Source organism: Hyperolius riggenbachi, chromosome 8 (genome assembly GCF_040937935.1).
Source record: "Hyperolius riggenbachi isolate aHypRig1 chromosome 8, aHypRig1.pri, whole genome shotgun sequence".
NCBI classification, from domain to species: Eukaryota; Metazoa; Chordata; class Amphibia; order Anura; family Hyperoliidae; genus Hyperolius; species Hyperolius riggenbachi.
In genome coordinates this window covers 299,830,917-299,854,152 of record NC_090653.1, presented here as the reverse complement: position 1 = coordinate 299,854,152, position 23,236 = coordinate 299,830,917, and the positions used below count along the sequence as shown (strand labels likewise).

Genomic DNA, 23,236 nt, shown 5'->3' with positions numbered 1-23,236 from the left:
AGAATTAACTGAACACTGATAAAGACCTGTTCTCTTCACTGGGATGCATCTGTTACACTATCTTGGCATTTGGCATATATTACACGCAGGGCCGGCCCTAGACTTTTTACAACCTGAGGCAAAATTTTAAAAAATCGCCGCCCCCCCCCACTGCCCCCTCCTCCGGTGGGTGGGGGGGGGGGGGCACCGAGCTGGAGGGGTAGCGGGCAGGAAGGGGGTATTGGGCCCAGTGGTGGGGACCCCCCCCCTCCCTCGCCTGCGCTCCCCTCCATCTGTAAATAGTTAAGTACCAGCGTATAGATTAAGAGACAACGGGCGGGGATCACTCACCTTTTCCGCGTTCCAGCAAGCGCTCCACTGACGTCACTTCCTGCAACGCCGTCCATACACTGGGCGGCGTTGCAGGAAGTGACGTCAGTGGAGCGGAGCAATTATTGCTGCGATTTTGCTATGCAGTGCATAGCATAGCAAAATCGCGATCACAAACGCCGGGAAATGTTTGACTTTTTATGAACCGCAATCGCTAGCGTTTAGCGCGAATGCTAGCGATTGCCAGTGGAAAAGGGCCCTTAAACACTTTCCTAGCAGAAAATGGCTTCTGAGAGCAGGAAATAGATAAAAAGGGTCAATTGTTCATAGATGTTAGCTCTGGCATACTTCAATGAATGGGTCATTGATCAAAATCAATAAAACAGTTAAAAACTTAAAAGTAGATTTAAACCTATAATAAAACTGTGGAATATATTAAAAAGTCATGTTTAGGAGAAGGAAGATAGGTACAATTGTTTATTTCATTAGTTTATTTTCGCCTCGGGTGGCCTTTAAAAGTGGGAATTGAGAACATGGAACCATTAAATACCATAGCTGATGATTTACATTGATTGATTTACATTGGTCCAATGGTAAGCTGCACACATTTGTGTAAAAATAATGTATACATTGAAATCAATAGCCTTTCAGTGACTAGATGTAAAAGTTTCAGAATACTTACTGTCCTCCTGTATCTTGTTCTCACACAATATGATTGGAGTTGTTATCTGATGATGAGTGAGAAAATATATACATGTGATTCAATAGGAATTGTAGTACGATTGTCTGGTAAAATGCTGCCCACTTTACAATTAATTTACAGTGAAACGCTGCCCCATTACGATTATTTGGCACCTATGGGGGGGCCCCATCCAAATATTCGCAGGGGGGCCCAGTGATTTCTAGTTACGCCCCTGGTGTATTATATGATTATATATGTATAGTCAGATACCACAGGACACCTTCATAAGTCTTGTGGAGTCCAGGCCTGACCACCAGGGGGAGCTGCACTATATTTTAGGCTGATAGTGTAATATATGCATTATATATAGTCAAATACCACAGGACACCTTCATAAGTCTTGTGGATCCAGGCTTGACCACCAGGGGGAGCTGCACTGTATTATAGGCTGATCGTGTATTATATGATTATATATGTATAGACAGATACCACAGGACACCTTCATAAGTCTTGTGGAGTCCAGGCCTGACCACCAGGGGGACCTGCACTATATTATAGGCCGATAGTGTAATATATGTATTATAGGTATATAGTCAGATACCACAGGACACCTTCATAAGTCTTGTGGAGTCCAGGCCTGACCACCAGGGGGAGCTGCACTATATTATAGGCTGATAGTGTATATGTATTATAGATATATAGTCAGATACCACAGGACACCCTCACATGTCTTGTGGGGTCCAGGCCTGACCACCAGGGGGACCTGCACTATATTATAGGCCGATAGTGTAATATATGTATTATAGGTATATAGTCAGATACCACAGGACACCTTCATAAGTCTTGTGGATCCAGGCTTAACCACCAGGGGGAGCTGCACTATATTATAGGCCGATAGTGTAATATATGTATTATAGGTATATTACATGGCAGGAAGGGGGGGGGTCCTGTACTATATTGGTTCAGGTGGGCTTAATGCTGAGTCTGATCAGTGTTTTTCTCTTATCTCTGCACTTACTTCTTGGGAGCTGCGCGATGAGCATTCGTCAGCATCCGAGGACTGGAATTAAACAGACAATAAAGCAAGTTAGGACCTGTAATACGGAGTAATAAACACCATACAGTACTAATAATCACCTCATATTACCCAGCACACAGGAAACGCATGCAGGACCTTCACCCTGCGGGCTGACAGCTGTGCTGCTGCTACCTGGGAGCCAGGCCGGGCGGAAGCAGTGCATTCTGGGAAATACTTATAACCTCAGACAGTAAAGGTTTGTACTGCCGACCGCAATAGGTATGAGCGACGCCCACGTGTACCTAAGCCCCGCCCTCCCGCATGCTGAAATGTACCCTGTGGCTTTCTTTTTGTCACCCTGTTCCTCCAGTAATCTGCCACTGCTGCCAACAGCGTGTGATAAATCTGTATTATTTATTACAGGCTGCTGTCTGGAACAGGAAGAAGAGATTATGTTTCCTGACTTGCTTTAAAGATTAACTAACTTATCATCTGTCTCCACAGGGAACTCTGATCAGTCATATCGGGCCACTATCAGACATTTTTGGGCTCCATACTGAGAGAACCTCGGTGGCGACTCCAGCTTCAGTTTTTTGGGGGGCACGATGGCTGGTTGGTGGGGCCCATCTGGGTGATCAAAATCAATGTTTGTATGGTGAGCTTCAGATTTTTTTGCCGCAGGCGATAAAATTAAGGCTTACCAGTTCAGCAATGATAAGAAGAAAATGTAAATATCACAAACAGAACTCAGAGGCTTTTGAACAGAGCAGATTGTCCAAATGATGGTGCTATTATTGAAGAAACGTTACCTACTGCTGGGCCTCCATCATGCCCCTCTGCCCCCACATGGCAAATCACAATCTTTCATGGTCTGAACACACTGACATCCGTGTGTCCGCTTTCCTTGAACTGCCATGGCTGGGAGGGTTCTGCGTATGCTCAGTTCATTAAGACTTGCACAGGACGCTCCCAGCTATGGAACAATGGAGGAGGGGCGTCGCCCAGAAAAGTGCAAGCGTAGTGCCCCCAACCCAGCTGGATTGTGCAGGCTTCACAGGAGCACAACAGGTTGGCCCGGAAGAATATCGAGGGAGCTGATGGACTACGGAAGGGGGGGGGGGGGGGGGAGAAGGTTGGAAGGAGCCCAAGGTAAGTAGAAATAATTTTCTCCCATTTGTCTCAGGTTTCCTTTAATCACTAACTGACTAAGGTAACTCCTGGATGAGCCTCCAGGGGCCTCTCACCACATTAATGGGCAGCTAGAAGGACAGACACAGACTGCAGCCGGGGGCTGTGTGTGGCCCTGTTTGCCGGGCCCCATTCGGCAGTCCCCCCCTGTGATGCCCTGAAGGCGGCCCTGCAGTAATACTTAACCAGTACACTATCCAGCAGTGATTAGGGCACAAGGCCCGGATGATGTCAGCACAGGGGTCTTTCATGTTGGCTGAACGGCTCAGATGACGTCACTTCCGGCGAGTTGCTACTGGAGCAGTGCTGGTGGGTCATGATTTATTTATTATTTATTTATTGTAAGTATTTATAAAGCACCAACATATTATGCAGCACTGTACAGAGTATATTGTATTGTCACTAACTGTCCCCCAGAGGAGCTCACAGTCTAATCCCTACCATAGTCCTATGTCTATGTATGTATCATGTAGTGTGTGTATCATAGCCTAGGGCCAATTTAGGGGAAGCCAATTAACTTATCTGTATGTTTTTGGGATGTGGGAGGAAACCAGAGTGCCCAGAGGAAACCCATACAGACACAGGGAGAACATACAAACTCCTTGCAGATATTGGCCTTGACCTGGCGGGAATTGGAACCGGGGACCCAGCGCTGCAAGGCAAGAGCGCTAACCACTACGCCACCGTGCTGCCCATGATAAGCAAATATTTGAAATAATGACATTCTTTCTTTGCAGACTACCAGTACCTGGGTGTACTACGCAGCAGAGCCTGGCACTGTCATGGAGGGAATCCATCATTCCTACTCTAACCCCACACCCATTTCATGATTTACCACCAATGAGATCACACTCTCCCAAATTGCATGAAAATTGTATGCAGCTTTCAAGTGGGCAAAATGGACTTTCTGATGATTTTGATTGGTCCAATCGCAAGCTGCATACAATTTTCTTGATATGCTCTGCTCTCCAGACTTGTGACCTCTTCGCTCGCTCACACGGGCGTTCCGTGCTTTGCATGCCATTCCTGACAAAACGTGGCCATACACGAATAGATTTCGATCATCAGATAGATCCCTCTCAAGGTGCCCTTTAACGGTACAATTTTTCCTTCAGATTCGATCTTTCAATGCGATTTGAGCAATCAAAATTAATTGGAAGGCAATTATTGATTGTTCCCATTAACAGAACAATTTAAGAAGGTTTTACATTCCGATTCGATCATAAAATCCAACTTTCGGATCAATATTTTTTTCCTTTTTTAATCGACCAAAGAATCGCTTCACATCGATTTGTGCCACTGTTCTATACAAATCGTACAGAAAATTTGCGTCAAAAGATCAAATCTGAAAGAAAAATTGTACTGTTCATAGGCACTTTTAGATACATCCTTCCACACACTAGGCATAGAATTTCAATAGCTATCAGCATGAAATAGAATATTTTTGGAGCCGCCGCACTGTCACCGCTCCTCCAGGTCACCCCTACCTATGCCCCCACCCCACCCTGTGCAGATTTTGGGCTGCAGAACGTACGCTCACCTGTCCCCCGGGGTGTGTATTCTCTCCATGCCATGCTCCTCCCTGTGTCTTCTCTGCCAGGTCATGTGATAAACACTGGCGACCGAGCACTAGAGGCCAGGAGGCATGTACCTTACACGCCCACTAGAGCCCTCTTGTGTTTGCTGCCCTCTAGGGGTTTGTCACATGACAAAGGCAGCCCAGGAGAGAAGAGACAGTGAGGATCACATGCTGGAGATGGAAGGAAGACTCGTGCCTGTGGATAGCTGAGGGTAAGCTCTGCTGCCAAGTTAACGCTGCATGTCGGTTGTCATCCAATGTTGCAATGTTGATTTCTAGCAGATTCGATCAGAGTGATCAAATCTGCTGGATATTGACTGGAAACATCGATAAGTGCATGGCCACCTTAACTCAAGCCCTGAATTGGAATTTTGACTGAGCCCAGCAGTGGAGTATTGTATACCAGTGGCAATGGGCCATGTTGGATGGCCCCATACCCTAATCAGAGATGGAGTAACATGTAATAGGGCCCTAGGCAAGGTAATTTGGGGAGCCCTTGTGGTCTTTTTGGTAAGCGGATGTGTAGGGAGGTCAGAGAAGATGGCTGCTGGGCCCCTGGACACCCACTGGGCCCCAGGCACCTGCCTATGTTGCCTGGTGCATGATCCTGCTCTTCCCATAATATAGCTTTTTATACTCCAATATTTAGATCTGTTCACAATATCCAGCTAGTCAAAAACACATGTTGATACATCCAAAACAATCCAGTACAAGGGGTGACAGGAAGCTAGTATTATCCTTGGCCTGTGGCTCCTCCTAGCTGGGCTCCCCACTGGGACTGGTGCACCCATCGTATCCCATAATGCAATGCAAGCAACTCTTCAAAAGGGTAAGCTCTAGTGATGCATGTGGGATGCTCAAGGGAGTGGCTGAGCATAGAATTGTGGATCACATGTCTATGGGAGGGGCAAGTGCCTCTTCCCACCCCCGCGGATATCTCTGCACTGGCATGAGGTTCCAGAAGGCGGAACTCTTGAAAGGCAGCATTAAAAAACCATAAAGTTAGGTATAGTTACTTTAAGTATCTAAAACTATTACTTCTATAGACCTGGGTAAGTATAGAAATGCTATGGAATCACGAAGGTCGAGGAAAATGAAAGAGGAGATGTTAGTGTTACCTGATCCTGGCCACACATATATTCCACAATAGAGACACCACAAACTCAGATTCCAAACAGCAACAACCAACAATTCTTTTATTCCAAAAAAACAAAAAACAAATAAACAAAACAAAACACTTTAAAGAGAACCAGAGATGAAGCAACCTCATGTATTTTACCTTATAAATCAGTGGGAACATGACAGTAAACACCTAATCTGCTCTTTGTTACATTGTTCTCTGTTTAATTTGCCTGTTATCACCTCTAAGATAAGAATCCCGACTAAGCAGTCGGTCTGGCTTTGCTACAGAATAATTATAGCTGAGACTGTGTTCTTTGCTGTCTTCAAGTCCAAGCCTGCCCCCTGCTGGCTTTGCTCAGGAATCATTATAGCTGAGTCATTATAGCAAAGCCAGACTCAATGCTCAGTCCGGGATTCTTATCTCAGCTAGATAACAGACACTTTTAGCAGTGAGGATGGAACAGAGAGCATGGTAAATGTTTTCTCTAATGTTCCCACTGATTTCTATGGTAAAATACACAAGGGGGCTTCGTCTCTGGTTCACTTTAAGCACCAACTGCATTAGCACCGCAGTGGACACATAACGTTAGCTCCCTTGTGCGATTGGTAAGATGCACCGTCTTTCCCAGGAGAGGAAGTTAGGATGTGTGCTCCTAATCCATTGATAGGTTTGATGCAATGAATGTGTTTGCATGTCTGCACTATGCATGTTACAGGGCCAGAGTTAGGACACCTATGTTTACCTGGGTACTTCTGCGCAGTATAGGTGACTAAGCATAAGAATGCATTCTTCTGTGAACTAAAACCCTGGCTTTTAATTTAGCTGTAGGGATAACAGTTGTGCCTGGATGAGTGAATATGTGAATGCATTTGTTTGAACATTTGCATGTGAGTGTGCGAAGGGTTAATAGATTTTTGCTGTTTTCTAGCCACACCCCCTTCAGCACCTCCCTTTCCCTAATAATTTATTTAATGTCCTAACTAGAGGCGATGTGCCTGGATATATGTATTTCCATTTTACTACTGACCCCTGTGGCTAGGGTCCAATTCAGTGCACTCCCTCCTTCCCCTGTATGTATTTGTCAGCATGCACACAGCTTATGCTGGTGTATGCGCATGGTGCACGTGGACACATAACGTTAGCTCCCTTGTGCGATTGGTAAGATGCACCGTCTTTCCCAGGAGAGGAAGTTAGGATGTGTGCTCCTAATCCATTGATAGGTTTGATGCAATGAATGTGTTTGCATGTCTGCACTATGCATGTTACAGGGCCAGAGTTAGGACACCTATGTTTACCTGGGTACTTCTGCGCAGTATAGGTGACTAAGCATAAGAATGCATTCTTCTGTGAACTAAAACCCTGGCTTTTAATTTAGCTGTAGGGATAACAGTTGTGCCTGGATGAGTGAATATGTGAATGCATTTGTTTGAACATTTGCATGTGAGTGTGCGAAGGGTTAATAGATTTTTGCTGTTTTCTAGCCACACCCCCTTCAGCACCTCCCTTTCCCTAATAATTTATTTAATGTCCTAACTAGAGGCGATGTGCCTGGATATATGTATTTCCAGATTTCTATGGTAAAATACACAAGGGTGCTTCGTCTCTGGTTCACTTTAAGGCAGAATTTTCTGTATATCACCCAATGGCAGCAGACCCAACTCTAAAGTCCTCATGCTAGGTACACACCATACAATTTTCTATCAGATTTACCTGCCAGATCAATTATTTCCAACATGTCCGATCTGAATTTTGATTTTGATTTTCCAATCGATTTTTTAATCGTTTTTTCAATCTTTTTTGTATCAATTTTCATAGAACTGAACGAAAATCGATCGAAAAAAATGATCGAAAAAACTATTTAAAAAACGATCGGTAAATTGAAAAATTGATTGAAATTCAGATTGGACATGTTGGAAATATTTAGGTAAATCTGCCAGAAAAATTGGATGGTGTACCTAACATTACACAAGCCTTTCTTTTTGTTTGTGAATCTATAAGGCAGTTTTCCTAATTTCTAAGCATTTGGTAGATAGAAAACATGATAGTATCACTTTTGCTTTATTACGCCTCTTCAAGCACACCTGGGGCCAGATGCAATTCACCTTTTCTCCTGACTTCTCTCCTAGGAGAACATTTTTCATCTTCAATTTAAAATAACTTTTAGCAATTTGCAATGGAAACAGTAACAAAAAGTAGGTAAAAAAACCACTGTACGATGTATTTTGAGTATTTGTTTGCTTGCAGGTTGTTTAAAGAGAACCAGAGATGAAGCCCCTCTTGTATTTTACCTTAGGGCCTGTTCATACTTGCTGCGTTTGTAGAACGCGTACAAATTCAAAGAAACGCAAGTTGAAAAACGCATGCGTTTTTCTTGCGTTTGAATGCGTTTTCTATTGCGTTTTGCACAAACACGTCACCCAGGGGAAAAAAAAAGAATTATGGGAACCGCAGAGGAAAACGGACGCTAAAAACGCAATAGTACGCGTTTTTGATACGCGTCCATAGACTTTCATTGCGTCCGTTTCTATGCGTATCGCACAGAACTGCGTGCAGCAATGCGGATGAGAAACGTATGCGTCTCATACGCATACATGTGAACTAGCCCATTCAAAAGCATTAGGAGCCGTTTCTATGCGTTTTTGGTACCCGGACATGTTCCCTGAAAACGGCTAGGAACGCATATAGTCTGAACAGGCCCTTATAAATCAGTGGGAACATGACAGTAAACACCTAATCTGCTCTTTGTTTCATTGTTCTCTGTGTAATCTGACTGTTATCACCTCTGATAAGAATCCCCGACTGAGAAGTCAGGCTGCTCCGTCTAGCTTTGCTACAGAAAGATTATAGCTGAGTCTGTCTTCTGTGGTGTTATTTCAAGCCCAAGCCTGCCCCCTTGTGGCTTTGCTATAATGACTCAGCAATAATCATTCCCAGCAAAGCCAGATTTAATTGCTCAGTCTGGGATTCTTGTGACTGCTGATAACAGACACTTTTAGTAGTGAGGGTGAAACAGAGAGCATGGTAAGTGTTTTCTCTAATGTTCTTACTGATATACATGGTAAAATACACAAGGGTGCTTCCTCTCTGGTTCCCTTTAAAACATATTTTATTTTAAAGAGGAACTGTAACGTGAAAACGTCCCCTGGGGGGTACTCACCTCGGGTGGGGGAAGCCTCCAGATCCTAATGAGGCTTCCCACGCCGTCCTCCGTCCCTCAGGGGTCTCGCTGCAGCCCTCCGTGCAGCGGTGACGTAATATTTACCTTCCTGGCTCCTGCGCAGGCGCTCTGACGACTGTCGGCTCCGAAGTAGGTGGAAATACCCGATCGACTGCGCAGGCGCAAGTTTCCGGCACCTGCGCAGTAGAGCGGACCCGACTGAGATCAGGTATTTCCGTCTATTTCCGAGCCGAGAGCAGCCACAGCGCCCCCGCTGCAGCCAGCAAAGGTAAATATTGATTTTATAGTCAAGTCTGTCGCCGGCTGTTCGGAGGGCTGCAGCGAGACCCCCGTGGGACAGAGGACGGCGTGGGAAGCCTCATTAGGATCCGGAGGCTTCCCCCACCCGAGGTGAGTACCCCCCAGGGGATGTTTCTGATGTTACAGAGTCTCTTTAAAGTGAACCAGAGATGAAGCATCCTCATGTATTTACCATATATATCAGTGGGAACATTAGAGAAAATGCCTATCCTGCTCTCTGTTTCATCCTTCACTGCTCAGCCTGCTTGTTATCAGCCCTGATAAAATCCCCCACTGAGCATTCAGTCTGGCTTCGCTCAGAATCATTATAGGTGAGTCTGTCTTCTCTGATGTCTTTTCAAGCACAAGCCTGCCCCCTTGTGGCTCTGCTATAATGACACAGCTATAATAATTCCTGAGCAAAGCCAGACTGAATGCTCAGTAGGGGATTCTTATCACAGCTGATTACAAGCTGGCTGAGCAGTGAAGGATGAAACAGAGAGCAGATTAGGTGTTTACTGTCATGTTCCCACTGATATATATGGTAAAATACAACAGGGTGCTTCATCTCTGGTACACTTTAAGTTGTGAAAATATCACGTAGAAGGAAACTAAGGTGAAAAAGTGAATTGCATATGGCCCCTGATATGGAGGCTGCCATATTTATTTTCTTTTAAACAATGCACATTGCCTGGCAGCCCTGCTGATCCTCTGCCTCTAATACTTTTAGCCATAGCCCCTGAACAAGCATGCAGCAGATCAGGTGCTCTGTCTAAAGTGTGACTGAATTAGCTGCATGCTTGTTTTAGGTGTGTGATTCAGACACTACTGCAGCCAAATAGATCAGCAGGATTGCCAGGCAACTGGGATTGTTTAAAAGGAAATAAATATGGCTGCCTCCATATCACTCTCACTTCAGGTGTCCTTTAAAAGTGATTGAATGATATTGAACATACTGAATGGAATATGGCATCCCCGCGGTAACCATAGCCACACTGCCCTGGAAGCTGTTTGCTTAAGCTGGCCTAATGTTGTTTAATATGTTAAATAAATGAAATGTTAAATTCAATAAAACAACTGTATCCAACAAAAATCCTTAAATTAAAACTTCAAAGCTAGCAGCGGCAGCAGCCGTGCATTCCACACTACCTGACGAAATCTGTGCTGATATTCAGGGATGCAGGGTGCAGGGTGGTAAACTAGGGAGGTAGTAGATATCTGGAATATACACTCACCTAAAGGATTATTAGGAACACATGTTCAATTGCTCATTAATGCAGTTATCTAATCAACCAATCACATGGCAGTTGCTTCAATGCATTTAGGGGTGTGGTCCTGGACAGGACAATCTCCTGAACTCCAAACTGAATGTCAGAATGGGAAAGGAAGGTGATTTAAGCAATTCTGAGCGTGGCATGGTTGTTGGTGCCAGACGGGCCGGTCTGATGCTACGTACACACATGCGACAACGATCGTTCGTTGAGAACGACGAACGAACTTTTAATTGATGAAAGAACGACCTGAGTAAAGATAGTTTTAAAAGGTGTGTAACGATCTGATCGTTAGAACGAACGTTACATCACGTAAAGCAACTATTGCGCCTGCGCATAAAAATGAGAAGTTTCACAGAGAAATAGTGAAATGCGCATGTCAAGCCTAGTACGAACGACCGTTTCCAACGATGTACTACTCTTGCAAACGATCGTCGTTGGTTAAAATCCGAGACAGAACTTTCTTTTGTAGCGATTTGGCTCGTTCGTCGTTTGCCTTAATAGTCGGTGGTTCGTTTTTTGTAACGATTGTCGTTGGTAAAGATCGGGGAACGATCGTTACAAACGACTATAGTCGCATGTGTGTACGCACCTCAAGTATTTCACAATCTGCTCATTTACTGGGATTTTCATGCACAACCATTTCTAGGGTTTACAAAGAATGGTGTGAAAAGGGAAAAACATCCAGTATGCGGCAGTCCTGTGGGCGAAAATGCCTTGTTGATGCTGCTGAGGTCAGAGGAGAATGGGCCGACTGATTCAAGCTGATAGAAGAGCAACGTTGACTGAAATAACCACTCGTTACAACCGAGGTATGCAGCAAAGCATTTGTGAAGCCACAACACGCACAACCTTGAGGCGGATGGGCTACAACAGCAGAAGACCCCACCGGGTACCACTCATCTCCACTACAAATAGGAAAGAGAGGCTACAATTTGCAGTTCTGAAGGCAAAAGGGGGTCAAACACCGTATTAGTATGGTGTTCCTAATAATCCTTTAGGTGAGTGTATATGATTGCTTTCCTGATCTGCTAAAAATCCTACAATGTATGGCCAGCATAAAGGGATGCAGATAGTGAAATGTTTCTTATGACAACACTTGAGGTGCGTACACACATGCGACTATAGTCGTTTGTAACGATCGTTCCCCGATCTTTACCAACGACGATCGTTACAAAAAACGAACCACCGACTATTAAGGCAAACGACGAACGAGCCAAATCGCTACAAAAGAAAGTTCTGTCTCGGCGGATTTTAACCAACGACGATCGTTTGCAAAAGTAGTACATCGTTGGAAACGATCGTTCGTGCTAGGCTTGACATGCGCATTTCACTATTTCTCCATGGAACTTCTCATTTTTATGCGCAGGCGCAATAGTTGCTTTCTGTGATGTAACGTTCGTTCTAACAATCAGATCGTTACACACATTTTAAAACTATCTTTACTTAGGTCGTTCTTTCATCAATTAAAAGTTCGTTCGTCGTTCTTAACGAACGATCGTTGTCGCATGTGTGTACGTAGCATTGGTCTGATCACATAGACATATTTGGTGAAAAATAAACCGCTGGTAAAATTCTGCATTTTGTGTTTTTAGGCTGTTTTTTCGCACAGTTTGGTAATTTAACAAAAAAACTGCATGCCCATTCACTAAGAGGTTTATCTTATGTGGAATTGTAAGGAATCGTGTGGTATTTCATATGGTATTAGCTGGATTATTGCAGTCACAGTGCAGGGAGATGGAGGACAGATGTGATACTGGCAGCACTGTTTTTATTATACTGTCATGTAAAGTGCAAGTCCAGGCTGCATAAAATTACTATAAAACTTGTATCAGCTCAAAACCATTAATATCTAGCAGTGACATTAGAGGTGTTACTATGTATTATATACCAGCGCAGGTGACTCTGTCCTCCTGAGTGTAAGGAGGCACCCCGGTGCTAGCAGTGACATTAGAGGTGTTACTATGTATTATATACCACCACAGATGACTCTGTCCTGAGTGTAAGGGGGCACTCCGGTGCTAGCAGTGACATTAGAGGTGTTACTATGTATTATAAACCAGTGCAGGTGACTCTGTCCTGGGTGTAAGGGGGCACTCCGGTGCTAGCAGTGACATTAGAGGTGTTAATATGTATTATATACCACCACAGATGACTCTGTCCTGAGTGTAAGGGGGCACTCCGGTGCTAGCAGTGACATTAGAGGTGTTAATATGTATTATATACCAGCGCAGGTGACTCTGTCCTGAGTATAAGGAGGCACCCCGGTGCTAGCAGAGACATTAGAGGTGTTACTATGTATTATATACCACCACGATGACTCTGTCCTGAGTGTAAGGGGGCACTCCGGTGCTAGCAGTGACATTAGAGGTGTTACTATGTATTATAAACCAGTGCAGGTGACTCTGTCCTGGGTGTAAGGGGGCACTCCGGTGCTAGCAGAGACATTAGAGGTGTTACTATGTATTATAAACCAGTGCAGGTGACTCTGTCCTGGGTGTAAGGGGGCACTCCGGTGCTAGCAGAGACATTAGAGGTGTTACTATGTATTATATACCAGCGCAGGTGACTCTGTGCCCCTGAGTGTAAGGAGGCACCCCGGTGCTAGCAGTGACATTAGAGGTGTTACTACTATGTATTATATACTAGCGCAGGTGACTCTGTCCTCCTGAGTGTAAGGAGACACCCCGAGGCTAGTAGTGACATTAGAGGTGTTACTATGTATTATATACCAGCGCAGGTGACTCTGCCCTGAGTGTAAGGGGGCACTCCGGTGCTAGCAGTGACATTAGAGGTGTTACTATGTATTATATACCAGCGCAGGTGACTCTGTCCCCCTGAGTGTAAGGGGGCACCCTGGTGCTAGCAGTGACATTAGAGGTGTTACTATGTATTATATACCAGCGCAGGTGACTCTGTCCTGAGTGTAAGGAGGCACCCCGATGCTAGCAGTGACATTAGAGGTGTTAATATGTATTATATACCTGCGCAGGTGACTCTGTCCTCCTGAGTGTAAGGAGGCACCCCGGTGCTAGCAGTGACATTAGAGGTGTTACTATGTATTATATACCAGCGCAGGTGACTCTGTCCTGAGTGTAAGGAGGCACCCCGGTGCTAGCAGAGACATTAGAGGTGTTACTATGTATTATATACCAGCGCAGGTGACTCTGTGCCCCTGAGTGTAAGGAGGCACCCCGGTGCTAGCAGTGACATTAGAGGTGTTACTACTATGTATTATATACTAGCGCAGGTGACTCTGTCCTCCTGAGTGTAAGGAGACACCCCGAGGCTAGTAGTGACATTAGAGGTGTTACTATGTATTATATACCAGCGCAGGTGACTCTGCCCTGAGTGTAAGGGGGCACTCCGGTGCTAGCAGTGACATTAGAGGTGTTACTATGTATTATATACCAGCGCAGGTGACTCTGTCCCCCTGAGTGTAAGGGGGCACCCTGGTGCTAGCAGTGACATTAGAGGTGTTACTATGTATTATATACCAGCGCAGGTGACTCTGTCCTGAGTGTAAGGAGGCACCCCAGTGCTAGCAGTGACATTAGAGGTGTTACTACTATGTATTCTTTACCAGCGCAGGTGACTCTGTCCTGAGTATAAGGAGGCACCCCGATGCTAGCAGTGACATTAGAGGTGTTAATATGTATTATATACCTGCGCAGGTGACTCTGTCCTCCTGAGTGTAAGGAGGCACCCCGGTGCTAGCAGTGACATTAGAGGTGTTACTATGTATTATATACCAGCGCAGGTGACTCTGTCCTGAGTGTAAGGAGGCACCCCAGTGCTAGCAGTGACATTAGAGGTGTTACTATGTATTATATACCAGCGCAGGTGACTCTGCCCTGAGTATAAGGAGGCACCCCGATGCTAGCAGTGACATTAGAGGTGTTAATATGTATTATATACCAGCGCAGGTGACTCTGCCCTGAGTGTAAGGAGGCACCCCGGTGCTAGCAGTGACATTAGAGGTGTTACTATGTATTATATACCAGCGCAGGTGACTCTGTCCTGAGTGTAAGGGGGCACCCCGATGCTAGCAGTGACATTAGAGGTGTTACTATGTATTATATACCAGCGCAGGTGACTCTGTCCTGAGTGTAAGGAGGCACCCCGGTGCTAGCAGTGACATTAGAGGTGTTACTACTATGTATTATATACTAGCGCAGGTGACTCTGTCCTCCTGAGTGTAAGGAGACACCCCGAGGCTAGTAGTGACATTAGAGGTGTTACTATGTATTATATACCAGCGCAGGTGACTCTGTCCTGAGTATAAGGAGGCACCCCGATGCTAGCACTGACATTAGAGGTGTTACTATGTATTATATACCAGCGCAGGTGACTCTGTCCTGAGTGTAAGGAGGCACCCCGATGCTAGCAGTGACATTAGAGGTGTTAATATGTATTATATACCAGCGCAGGTGACTCTGCCCTGAGTGTAAGGAGGCACCCCGGTGCTAGCAGTGACATTAGAGGTGTTACTATGTATTATATACCAGCGCAGGTGACTCTGTCCTGAGTGTAAGGAGGCACCCCGGTGCTAGCAGTGACATTAGAGGTGTTACTACTATGTATTATATACTAGCGCAGGTGACTCTGTCCTCCTGAGTGTAAGGAGACACCCCGATGCTAGCACTGACATTAGAGGTGTTACTATGTATTATATACCAGTGCAGGTGACTCTGCCCTGAGTGTAAGGAGGCACCCCGATGCTAGCAGTGACATTAGAGGTGTTACTATGTATTATATACCAGCGCAGGTGACTCTGCCCTGAGTATAAGGAGGCACCCCGGTGCTAGCAGTGACATTAGAGGTGTTACTATGTATTATATACCAGCGCAGGTGACTCTGCCCTGAGTATAAGGAGGCACCCCGATGCTAGCAGTGACATTAGAGGTGTTAATATGTATTATATACCAGCGCAGGTGACTCTGTCCTGAGTGTAAGGGGGCACCCCGATGCTAGCAGTGACATTAGAGGTGTTACTATGTATTATATACCAGCGCAGGTGACTCTGTCCTGAGTGTAAGGAGGCACCCCGGTGCTAGCAGTGACATTAGAGGTGTTACTACTATGTATTATATACTAGCGCAGGTGACTCTGTCCTCCTGAGTGTAAGGGGGCACCCCGATGCTAGCAGTGACATTAGAGGTGTTAATATGTATTATATACCAGCGCAGGTGACTCTGTCCTGAGTGTAAGGGGGCACCCCGATGCTAGCAGTGACATTAGAGGTGTTACTATGTATTATATACCAGCGCAGGTGACTCTGTCCTGAGTGTAAGGAGGCACCCCGGTGCTAGCAGTGACATTAGAGGTGTTACTACTATGTATTATATACTAGCGCAGGTGACTCTGTCCTCCTGAGTGTAAGGAGACACCCCGATGCTAGCACTGACATTAGAGGTGTTAATATGTATTATATACCAGCGCAGGTGACTCTGCCCTGAGTGTAAGGAGGCACCCCGGTGCTAGCAGAGACATTAGAGGTGTTACTATGTATTATATACCAGAGCAGGTGACTCTGTCCTCCTGAGTGTAAGGAGGCACCCCGGTGCTAGCAGTGACATTAGAGGTGTTACTATGTATTATATACCAGAGCAGGTGACTCTGTCCCCCTGAGTGTAAGGGGGCACCCCGGTGCTAGCAGTGACATAAGAGGTGTTACTATGTATTATATACCAGCGCAGGTGACTCTGCCCTGAGTGTAAGGAGGCACCCCGGTGCTAGCAGTGACATTAGAGGTGTTACTATGTATTATATACCAGGGCAGGTGACTCTGTCCTCCTGAGTGTAAGGGGGCACCCCGGTGCTAGCAGTGACATTAGAGGTGTTACTATGTATTATATACCAGCGCAGGTGACTCTGTCCCCCTGAGTGTAAGGGGGCACCCTGGTGCTAGCAGTGACATTAGAGGTGTTACTATGTATTATATACCAGCGCAGGTGACTCTGTCCCCCTGAGTGTAAGGGGGCACCCCGGTGCTAGCAGTGACATAAGAGGTGTTACTATGTATTATATACCAGCGCAGGTGACTCTGCCCTGAGTGTAAGGAGGCACCCCGGTGCTAGCAGAGACATTAGAGGTGTTACTATGTATTATATACCAGAGCAGGTGACTCTGTCCCCCTGAGTGTAAGGGGGCACCCCGGTGCTAGCAGTGACATAAGAGGTGTTACTATGTATTATATACCAGCGCAGGTGACTCTGCCCTGAGTGTAAGGAGGCACCCCGGTGCTAGCAGTGACATTAGAGGTGTTACTATGTATTATATACCAGGGCAGGTGACTCTGTCCTCCTGAGTGTAAGGGGGCACCCCGGTGCTAGCAGTGACATTAGAGGTTTTACTATGTATTATATACCAGCGCAGGTGACTCTGTCCCCCTGAGTGTAAGGAGGCACTCCGGTGCTAGCAGTGACATAAGAGGTGTTACTATGTATTATATACCAGCGCAGGTGACTCTGTCCTGAATATAAGGGGGCACCCCGGTGCTAGCAGGGACATTAGAGGTGTTACTATGTATTATATACCAGCGCAGGTGACTCTGTCCCCCTGAGTGTAAGGAGACACCCCGGTGCTAGCAGTGACATTAGAGGTGTTACTATATATTATATACCAGCGCAGGTGACTCTGTCCTGAGTATAAGGGGGCACCCCGGTGCTAGCAGTGACATAAGAGGTGTTACTATGTATTATATACCAGCGCAGGTGACTCTGTCCTGAGTATAAGGAGGCACCCCGGTGCTAGCAGTGACATTAGAGGTGTTACTATGTATTATATACCAGCGCAGGTGACTCTGTCCTGAGTGTAAGGAGGCACTCCGGTGCTAGCAGTGACATTAGAGGTGTTACTATGTATTATATACCAGCGCAGGTGACTCTGTCCTGAGTGTAAGGAGGCACCCCGGTGCTAGCAGTGACATTAGAGGTGTTACTATGTATTATATACCAGCGCAGGTGACTCTGTCCTGAGTATAAGGAGGCACCCCGGTGCTAGCAGTGACATTAGAGGTGTTACTGTGTATTATATACCAGCGCAGGTGACTCTGTCCTCCTGAGTGTAAGGAGGCACCCCGGTGCTAGCAGTGACATTAGAGGTGTTACTATGTATTATATACCAGCGCAGGTGACTCTGTCCTGAGTATAAGGAGGCACCCCGGTGCTAGCAGTGACATTAGAGGTGTTACTATGTATTATATACCAGCGCAGGTGACTCTGTCCTGAGTGTAAGGAGGCACCCCGGTGCTAGCAGTGACATTAGAGGTGTTACTATGTATTATATACCAGCGCAGGTGACTCTGTCCTGAGTGTAAGGGGGCACCCCGGTGCTAGCAGTGACATTAGAGGTGTTACTATGTATTATATACCAGCGCAGGTGACTCTGTCCTGAGTGTAAGGAGGCACCCCGGTGCTAGCAGTGACATTAGAGGTGTTACTATGTATTATATACCAGCGCAGGTGACTCTGTCCTCCTGAGTGTAAGGGGGCACCCCGGTGCTAGCAGTGACATTAGAGGTGTTACTATGTATTATATACCAGCGCAGGTGACTCTGTCCTGAGTATAAGGAGGCACCCCGGTGCTAGCAGTGACATTAGAGGTGTTACTATGTATTATATACCAGCGCAGGTGACTCTGTCCTGAGTGTAAGGGGGCACCCCGGTGCTAGCAGTGACATTAGAGGTGTTACTATGTATTATATACCAGCGCAGGTGACTCTGTCCTGAGTGTAAGGAGGCACCCCGGTGCTAGCAGAGACATTAGAGGTGTTACTATGTATTATATACCAGCGCAGGTGACTCTGTCCTAAGTGTAAGGAGGCACCCCGGTGCTAGCAGTGACATTAGAGGTGTTACTATGTATTATATACCAGCGCAGGTGACTCTGCCCTGAGTGTAAGGGGGCACCCCGATGCTAGCACTGACATTAGAGGTGTTACTATGTATTATATACCAGTGCAGGTGACTCTGTCCTGAGTGTAAGGAGGCACCCCGGTGCTAGCACTGACATTAGAGGTGTTACTGTGTATTATATACCAGCGCAGGTGACTCTGTCCTCCTGAGTGTAAGGAGGCACCCCGGTGCTAGCAGTGACATTAGAGGTGTTACTATGTATTATATACCAGCGCAGGTGACTCTGTCCTGAGTGTAAGGGGGCACCCCGGTGCTAGCAGTGACATTAGAGGTGTTACTATGTATTATATACCAGCGCAGGTGACTCTGTCCTGAGTGTAAGGAGGCACCCCGGTGCTAGCAGTGACATTAGAGGTGTTACTATGTAATATATACCAGCGCAGGTGACTCTGTCCTGAGTGTAAGGGGGCACCCCGATGCTAGCAGGGACATTAGAGGTGTTACTATGTATTATATACCAGCGCAGGTGGCTCTGTCCTGAGTGTAAGGAGGCACCCCGGTGCTAGCAGTGACATTAGAGGTGTTACTATGTATTATATACCAGCGCAGGTGACTCTGTCCTCCTGAGTGTAAGGGGGCACCCCGGTGCTAGCAGTGACATTAGAGGTGTTACTATGTATTATATACCAGCGCAGGTGACTCTGTCCTAAGTGTAAGGAGGCACCCCGGTGCTAGCAGTGACATTAGAGGTGTTACTATGTATTATATACCAGCGCAGGTGACTCTGTCCTCCTGAGTGTAAGGAGGCACCCCGGTGCTAGCAGTGACATTAGAGGTGTTACTATGTATTATATACCAGCGCAGGTGACTCTGTCCTGAGTGTAAGGGGGCACCCCGGTGCTAGCAGTGACATTAGAGGTGTTACTATGTATTATATACCAGCGCAGGTGACTCTGTCCTGAGTGTAAGGAGGCACCCCGGTGCTAGCAGTGACATTAGAGGTGTTACTATGTAATATATACCAGCGCAGGTGACTCTGTCCTGAGTGTAAGGGGGCACCCCGATGCTAGCAGGGACATTAGAGGTGTTACTATGTATTATATACCAGCGCAGGTGGCTCTGTCCTGAGTGTAAGGAGGCACCCCGGTGCTAGCAGTGACATTAGAGGTGTTACTATGTATTATATACCAGCGCAGGTGACTCTGTCCTCCTGAGTGTAAGGGGGCACCCCGGTGCTAGCAGTGACATTAGAGGTGTTACTATGTATTATATACCAGCGCAGGTGACTTTGTCCTAAGTGTAAGGAGGCACCCCGGTGCTAGCAGTGACATTAGAGGTGTTACTATGTATTATATACCAGCGCAGGTGACTCTGCCCTGAGTGTAAGGGGGCACCCCGGTGCTAGCAGTGACATTAGAGGTGTTACTATGTATTATATACCAGCGCAGGTGACTCTGTCCTGAGTGTAAGGGGGCACCCCGATGCTAGCACTGACATTAGAGGTGTTACTATGTATTATATACCAGTGCAGGTGACTCTGTCCTGAGTGTAAGGAGGCACCCCGGTGCTAGCACTGACATTAGAGGTGTTACTGTGTATTATATACCAGCGCAGGTGACTCTGTCCTCCTGAGTGTAAGGAGGCACCCCGGTGCTAGCAGTGACATTAGAGGTGTTACTATGTATTATATACCAGCGCAGGTGACTCTGTCCTGAGTGTAAGGGGGCACCCCGGTGCTAGCAGTGACATTAGAGGTGTTACTATGTATTATATACCAGCGCAGGTGACTCTGTCCTGAGTGTAAGGAGGCACCCCGGTGCTAGCAGTGACATTAGAGGTGTTACTATGTATTATATACCAGCGCAGGTGACTCTGTCCTGAGTGTAAGGGGGCACCCCGATGCTAGCAGGGACATTAGAGGTGTTACTATGTATTATATACCAGCGCAGGTGACTCTGTCCCCCTGAGTGTAAGGGGGCACCCCGGTGCTAGCAGTGACATTAGAGGTGTTATTATGTATTATATACCAGCGCAGGTGACTCTGTCCCCCTGAGTGTAAGGGGGCACCCCAATGCTAGCAGTGACATTAGAGGTGTTACTATGTATTATATACCAGCGCAGGTGACTCTGTCCCCCTGAGTGTAAGGGTGCACCCCGGTGCTAGCAGAGACATTAGAGGTGTTACTATGTATTATATACCAGCGCAGGTGACTCTGTCCTGAGTGTAAGGAGGCACCCCGGTGCTAGCAGTGACATTAGAGGTGTTACTATGTATTATATACCAGCGCAGGTGTCTCTGTCCTGAGTGTAAGGGGGCACCCCGGTGCTAGCAGTGACATAAGAGGTGTTACTATGTATTATATACCAGCGCAGGTGACTCTGTCCTGAGTGTAAGGGGGCACCCCGGTGCTAGCAGTGACATTAGAGGTGTTACTATGTATTATATACCAGCGCAGGTGTCTCTGTCCTGAGTGTAAGGGGGCACCCCGGTGCTAGCAGTGACATAAGAGGTGTTACTATGTATTATATACCAGCGCAGGTGACTCTGTCCTGAGTGTAAGGAGACACCCCGATGCTAGCAGTGACATTAGAGGTGTTAATATGTATTATATACCAGCGCAGGTGACTCTGTCCTCTTGAGTTTGGTCTCAGCAGCCAGCAGTTTGCCTTCGCTTCGGATCAGCTGGATCTGCAGATCGTCGCACTTCTCGCCCAGCTCTCGCAGCTGCTTCCGATAGGCGTCTTTCTCCTTCAGGCTCTTGGCATACTGCGCGTGGAACTCTTCCCGGGTGGCGATTGCCTGAGGCGGGAAAACCAGGAACAAAATCAGCCAACAGACGTGCGGGGAACAATCCCTCTCTGTGTGCATAAAACTGATGTAACCGGTTAGATCATCGTTTCACGCAATCGCTTTCCAAGGTTCAGAAAGGGAAAGGCAGCTATATGAATTCATCCTTTCGCTTTCCCTGCATCGTACGCTCCCGCTCAGCATGGCGGGAATAACCTTGGTGACCCGAATATAAATGGATATATGAGTTGCTATGTAGGTTGGCAAAGCCTAGTCTATATACTGGTATATTTATACTGTATACTGATAGTAAACTGGCTGCAGTGTGTAGTTGTTTCTTCTGTACATTGATAGTAAACTGGCTGCAGTATGTGCTGGTTTCTCCTGTATACTGATGGTAAACTTTCTGCAGTGTGTGCCGGTTTCTTCTGTAAACTGGCTGCAGTGTGTGCTGGTTTCTTCTGTATACTGGTAGTAAACTGGCTTCAATGTGTGCTGGGTTCCCCTGTATACTGATAGTAAACTGGCTGCAGTGTGTAATGGTTTCCCCTGTATTCTGATAGTAAATGGGATGCAGTGTGTACTGGTTTCTTCTGTATACTGGTAGTAAACTGGCTGCAATCTGTACCGGTTTCTCCAGTATACTGATAGTAAACTGGGTGCAGTGTGTTCTGGTTTCTCCTGTATACTGATAGTAAACTGGCTGCAGTGTGTGCTGGTTTCCCCTGTATACTGGTAGTAAACTGGCTGCAGTGTGTGCTGGTTTCCCCTGTATACCTGTAGTAAACTGGCTGCAGTGTGTGCTGGTTTCTCCTGTATACTGATAGTAAACTGGCTGCAGTGTGTGCTGATAGTAAACTGGCTGCAGTGTGTGCTGGTTTCTCCTGTATACTGATAGTAAACTGGCTGCAGTGTGTGCTGGTTTCCCCTGTATACTGATAGTAAACTGGCTGCAGTGGGTGCTGGTTTCCCCTGTATACTGATAGTAAAGTGGGTGCTGGTTTATCCCACAGCTTCTATAGTTGTGAATTGACTCTCTGCACTCATTGTTCTGCTGAAATGCTGATCACATCTGCAGACACTGAGCACAGGCTAGTGATGGATGGCGGTATTTCTGTAGTGTAAACAGTGTCAGAGACAAGCTTGTATTTTAGAACAGAACTAAATTTTGCAGTACAAGGTACATGGCATTTATGTGAGGTTATATTACGTACATTTAAAAGGCAACTGAATTGAGAGGAATATGGAGGCTGCCACATGTATTTCCTGTGTTGCCTGGCAGCCCTGCTAGTCTATTTGGCTGCAGTAGTGTCTGAGTCACACCAGAAACAAGCATGCAGCTTGTCAGATCTGACAATAATGTCAGAAACACCTGATCTGCTGCATGCTTGTTCAGGGGCTGTGGCTAAAAGTATTAGAGGCTGAGGATCAGCACGACAGCCAGGCAATCTCCATGGTTTAAAAGGAAATAAATATGGCAGCCTCCATATCCCTCTCACTTCAGTTGTCCTTTAAAGGGAACCTGAAGCGAGTAAAATCATTTAAAATAAACACATGAGGTAGCTGCAAATGAATATTACATACTAACCTCACTGTCCGTTACTCTCAGAAGCTCACCATTTGCTTCTTACAGTGATCCCTTCCAGTTCTGACAATATTTTGGCAGAACTGAAATAAACCAGTTGCTGTCAGTTATATATCAGCAGCTGTCAGTTACAACTGAAGGTGCAAGGTAATGTCCATGTTTCCCTATGGCTCAAGTGGGCGATATTACAGTGTAACAGTGTGCTGACCAGGAAGCTGTTATGGGGGAATGGCCATTTTTAAAATAGAGGAATGGATAATTCCATTGATCACAGGGGACAAACGGGATGCAGGAGAGGAGAAAGAGATTGAGGAGTAGACTACACAGGAGGTACGGTAAATATGACCTGTGTATATAAATGTTGACTTTTTATTTTCA

At 46.2% G+C, this 23,236-nt stretch overlaps 1 protein-coding gene across 2 annotated transcripts in view; it reads right to left on the bottom strand.

Moving 5' to 3' along the window:
* Positions 1 to 23,236, bottom strand: part of CARD9 (caspase recruitment domain family member 9) — a 113,939-nt gene that overhangs the window by 11,870 nt on the left and 78,833 nt on the right. For both annotated transcript variants that reach the window (XM_068249232.1, XM_068249233.1), the window contains exons 8-10: positions 21,100 to 21,285; positions 2,009 to 2,050; positions 992 to 1,037 (exon numbers count right to left, since the gene is read on the bottom strand). In XM_068249232.1, coding sequence (XP_068105333.1) covers positions 992 to 1,037; positions 2,009 to 2,050; positions 21,100 to 21,285 — 274 coding nt within the window. The remainder of the gene's footprint in view (positions 1 to 991; positions 1,038 to 2,008; positions 2,051 to 21,099; positions 21,286 to 23,236) is intronic.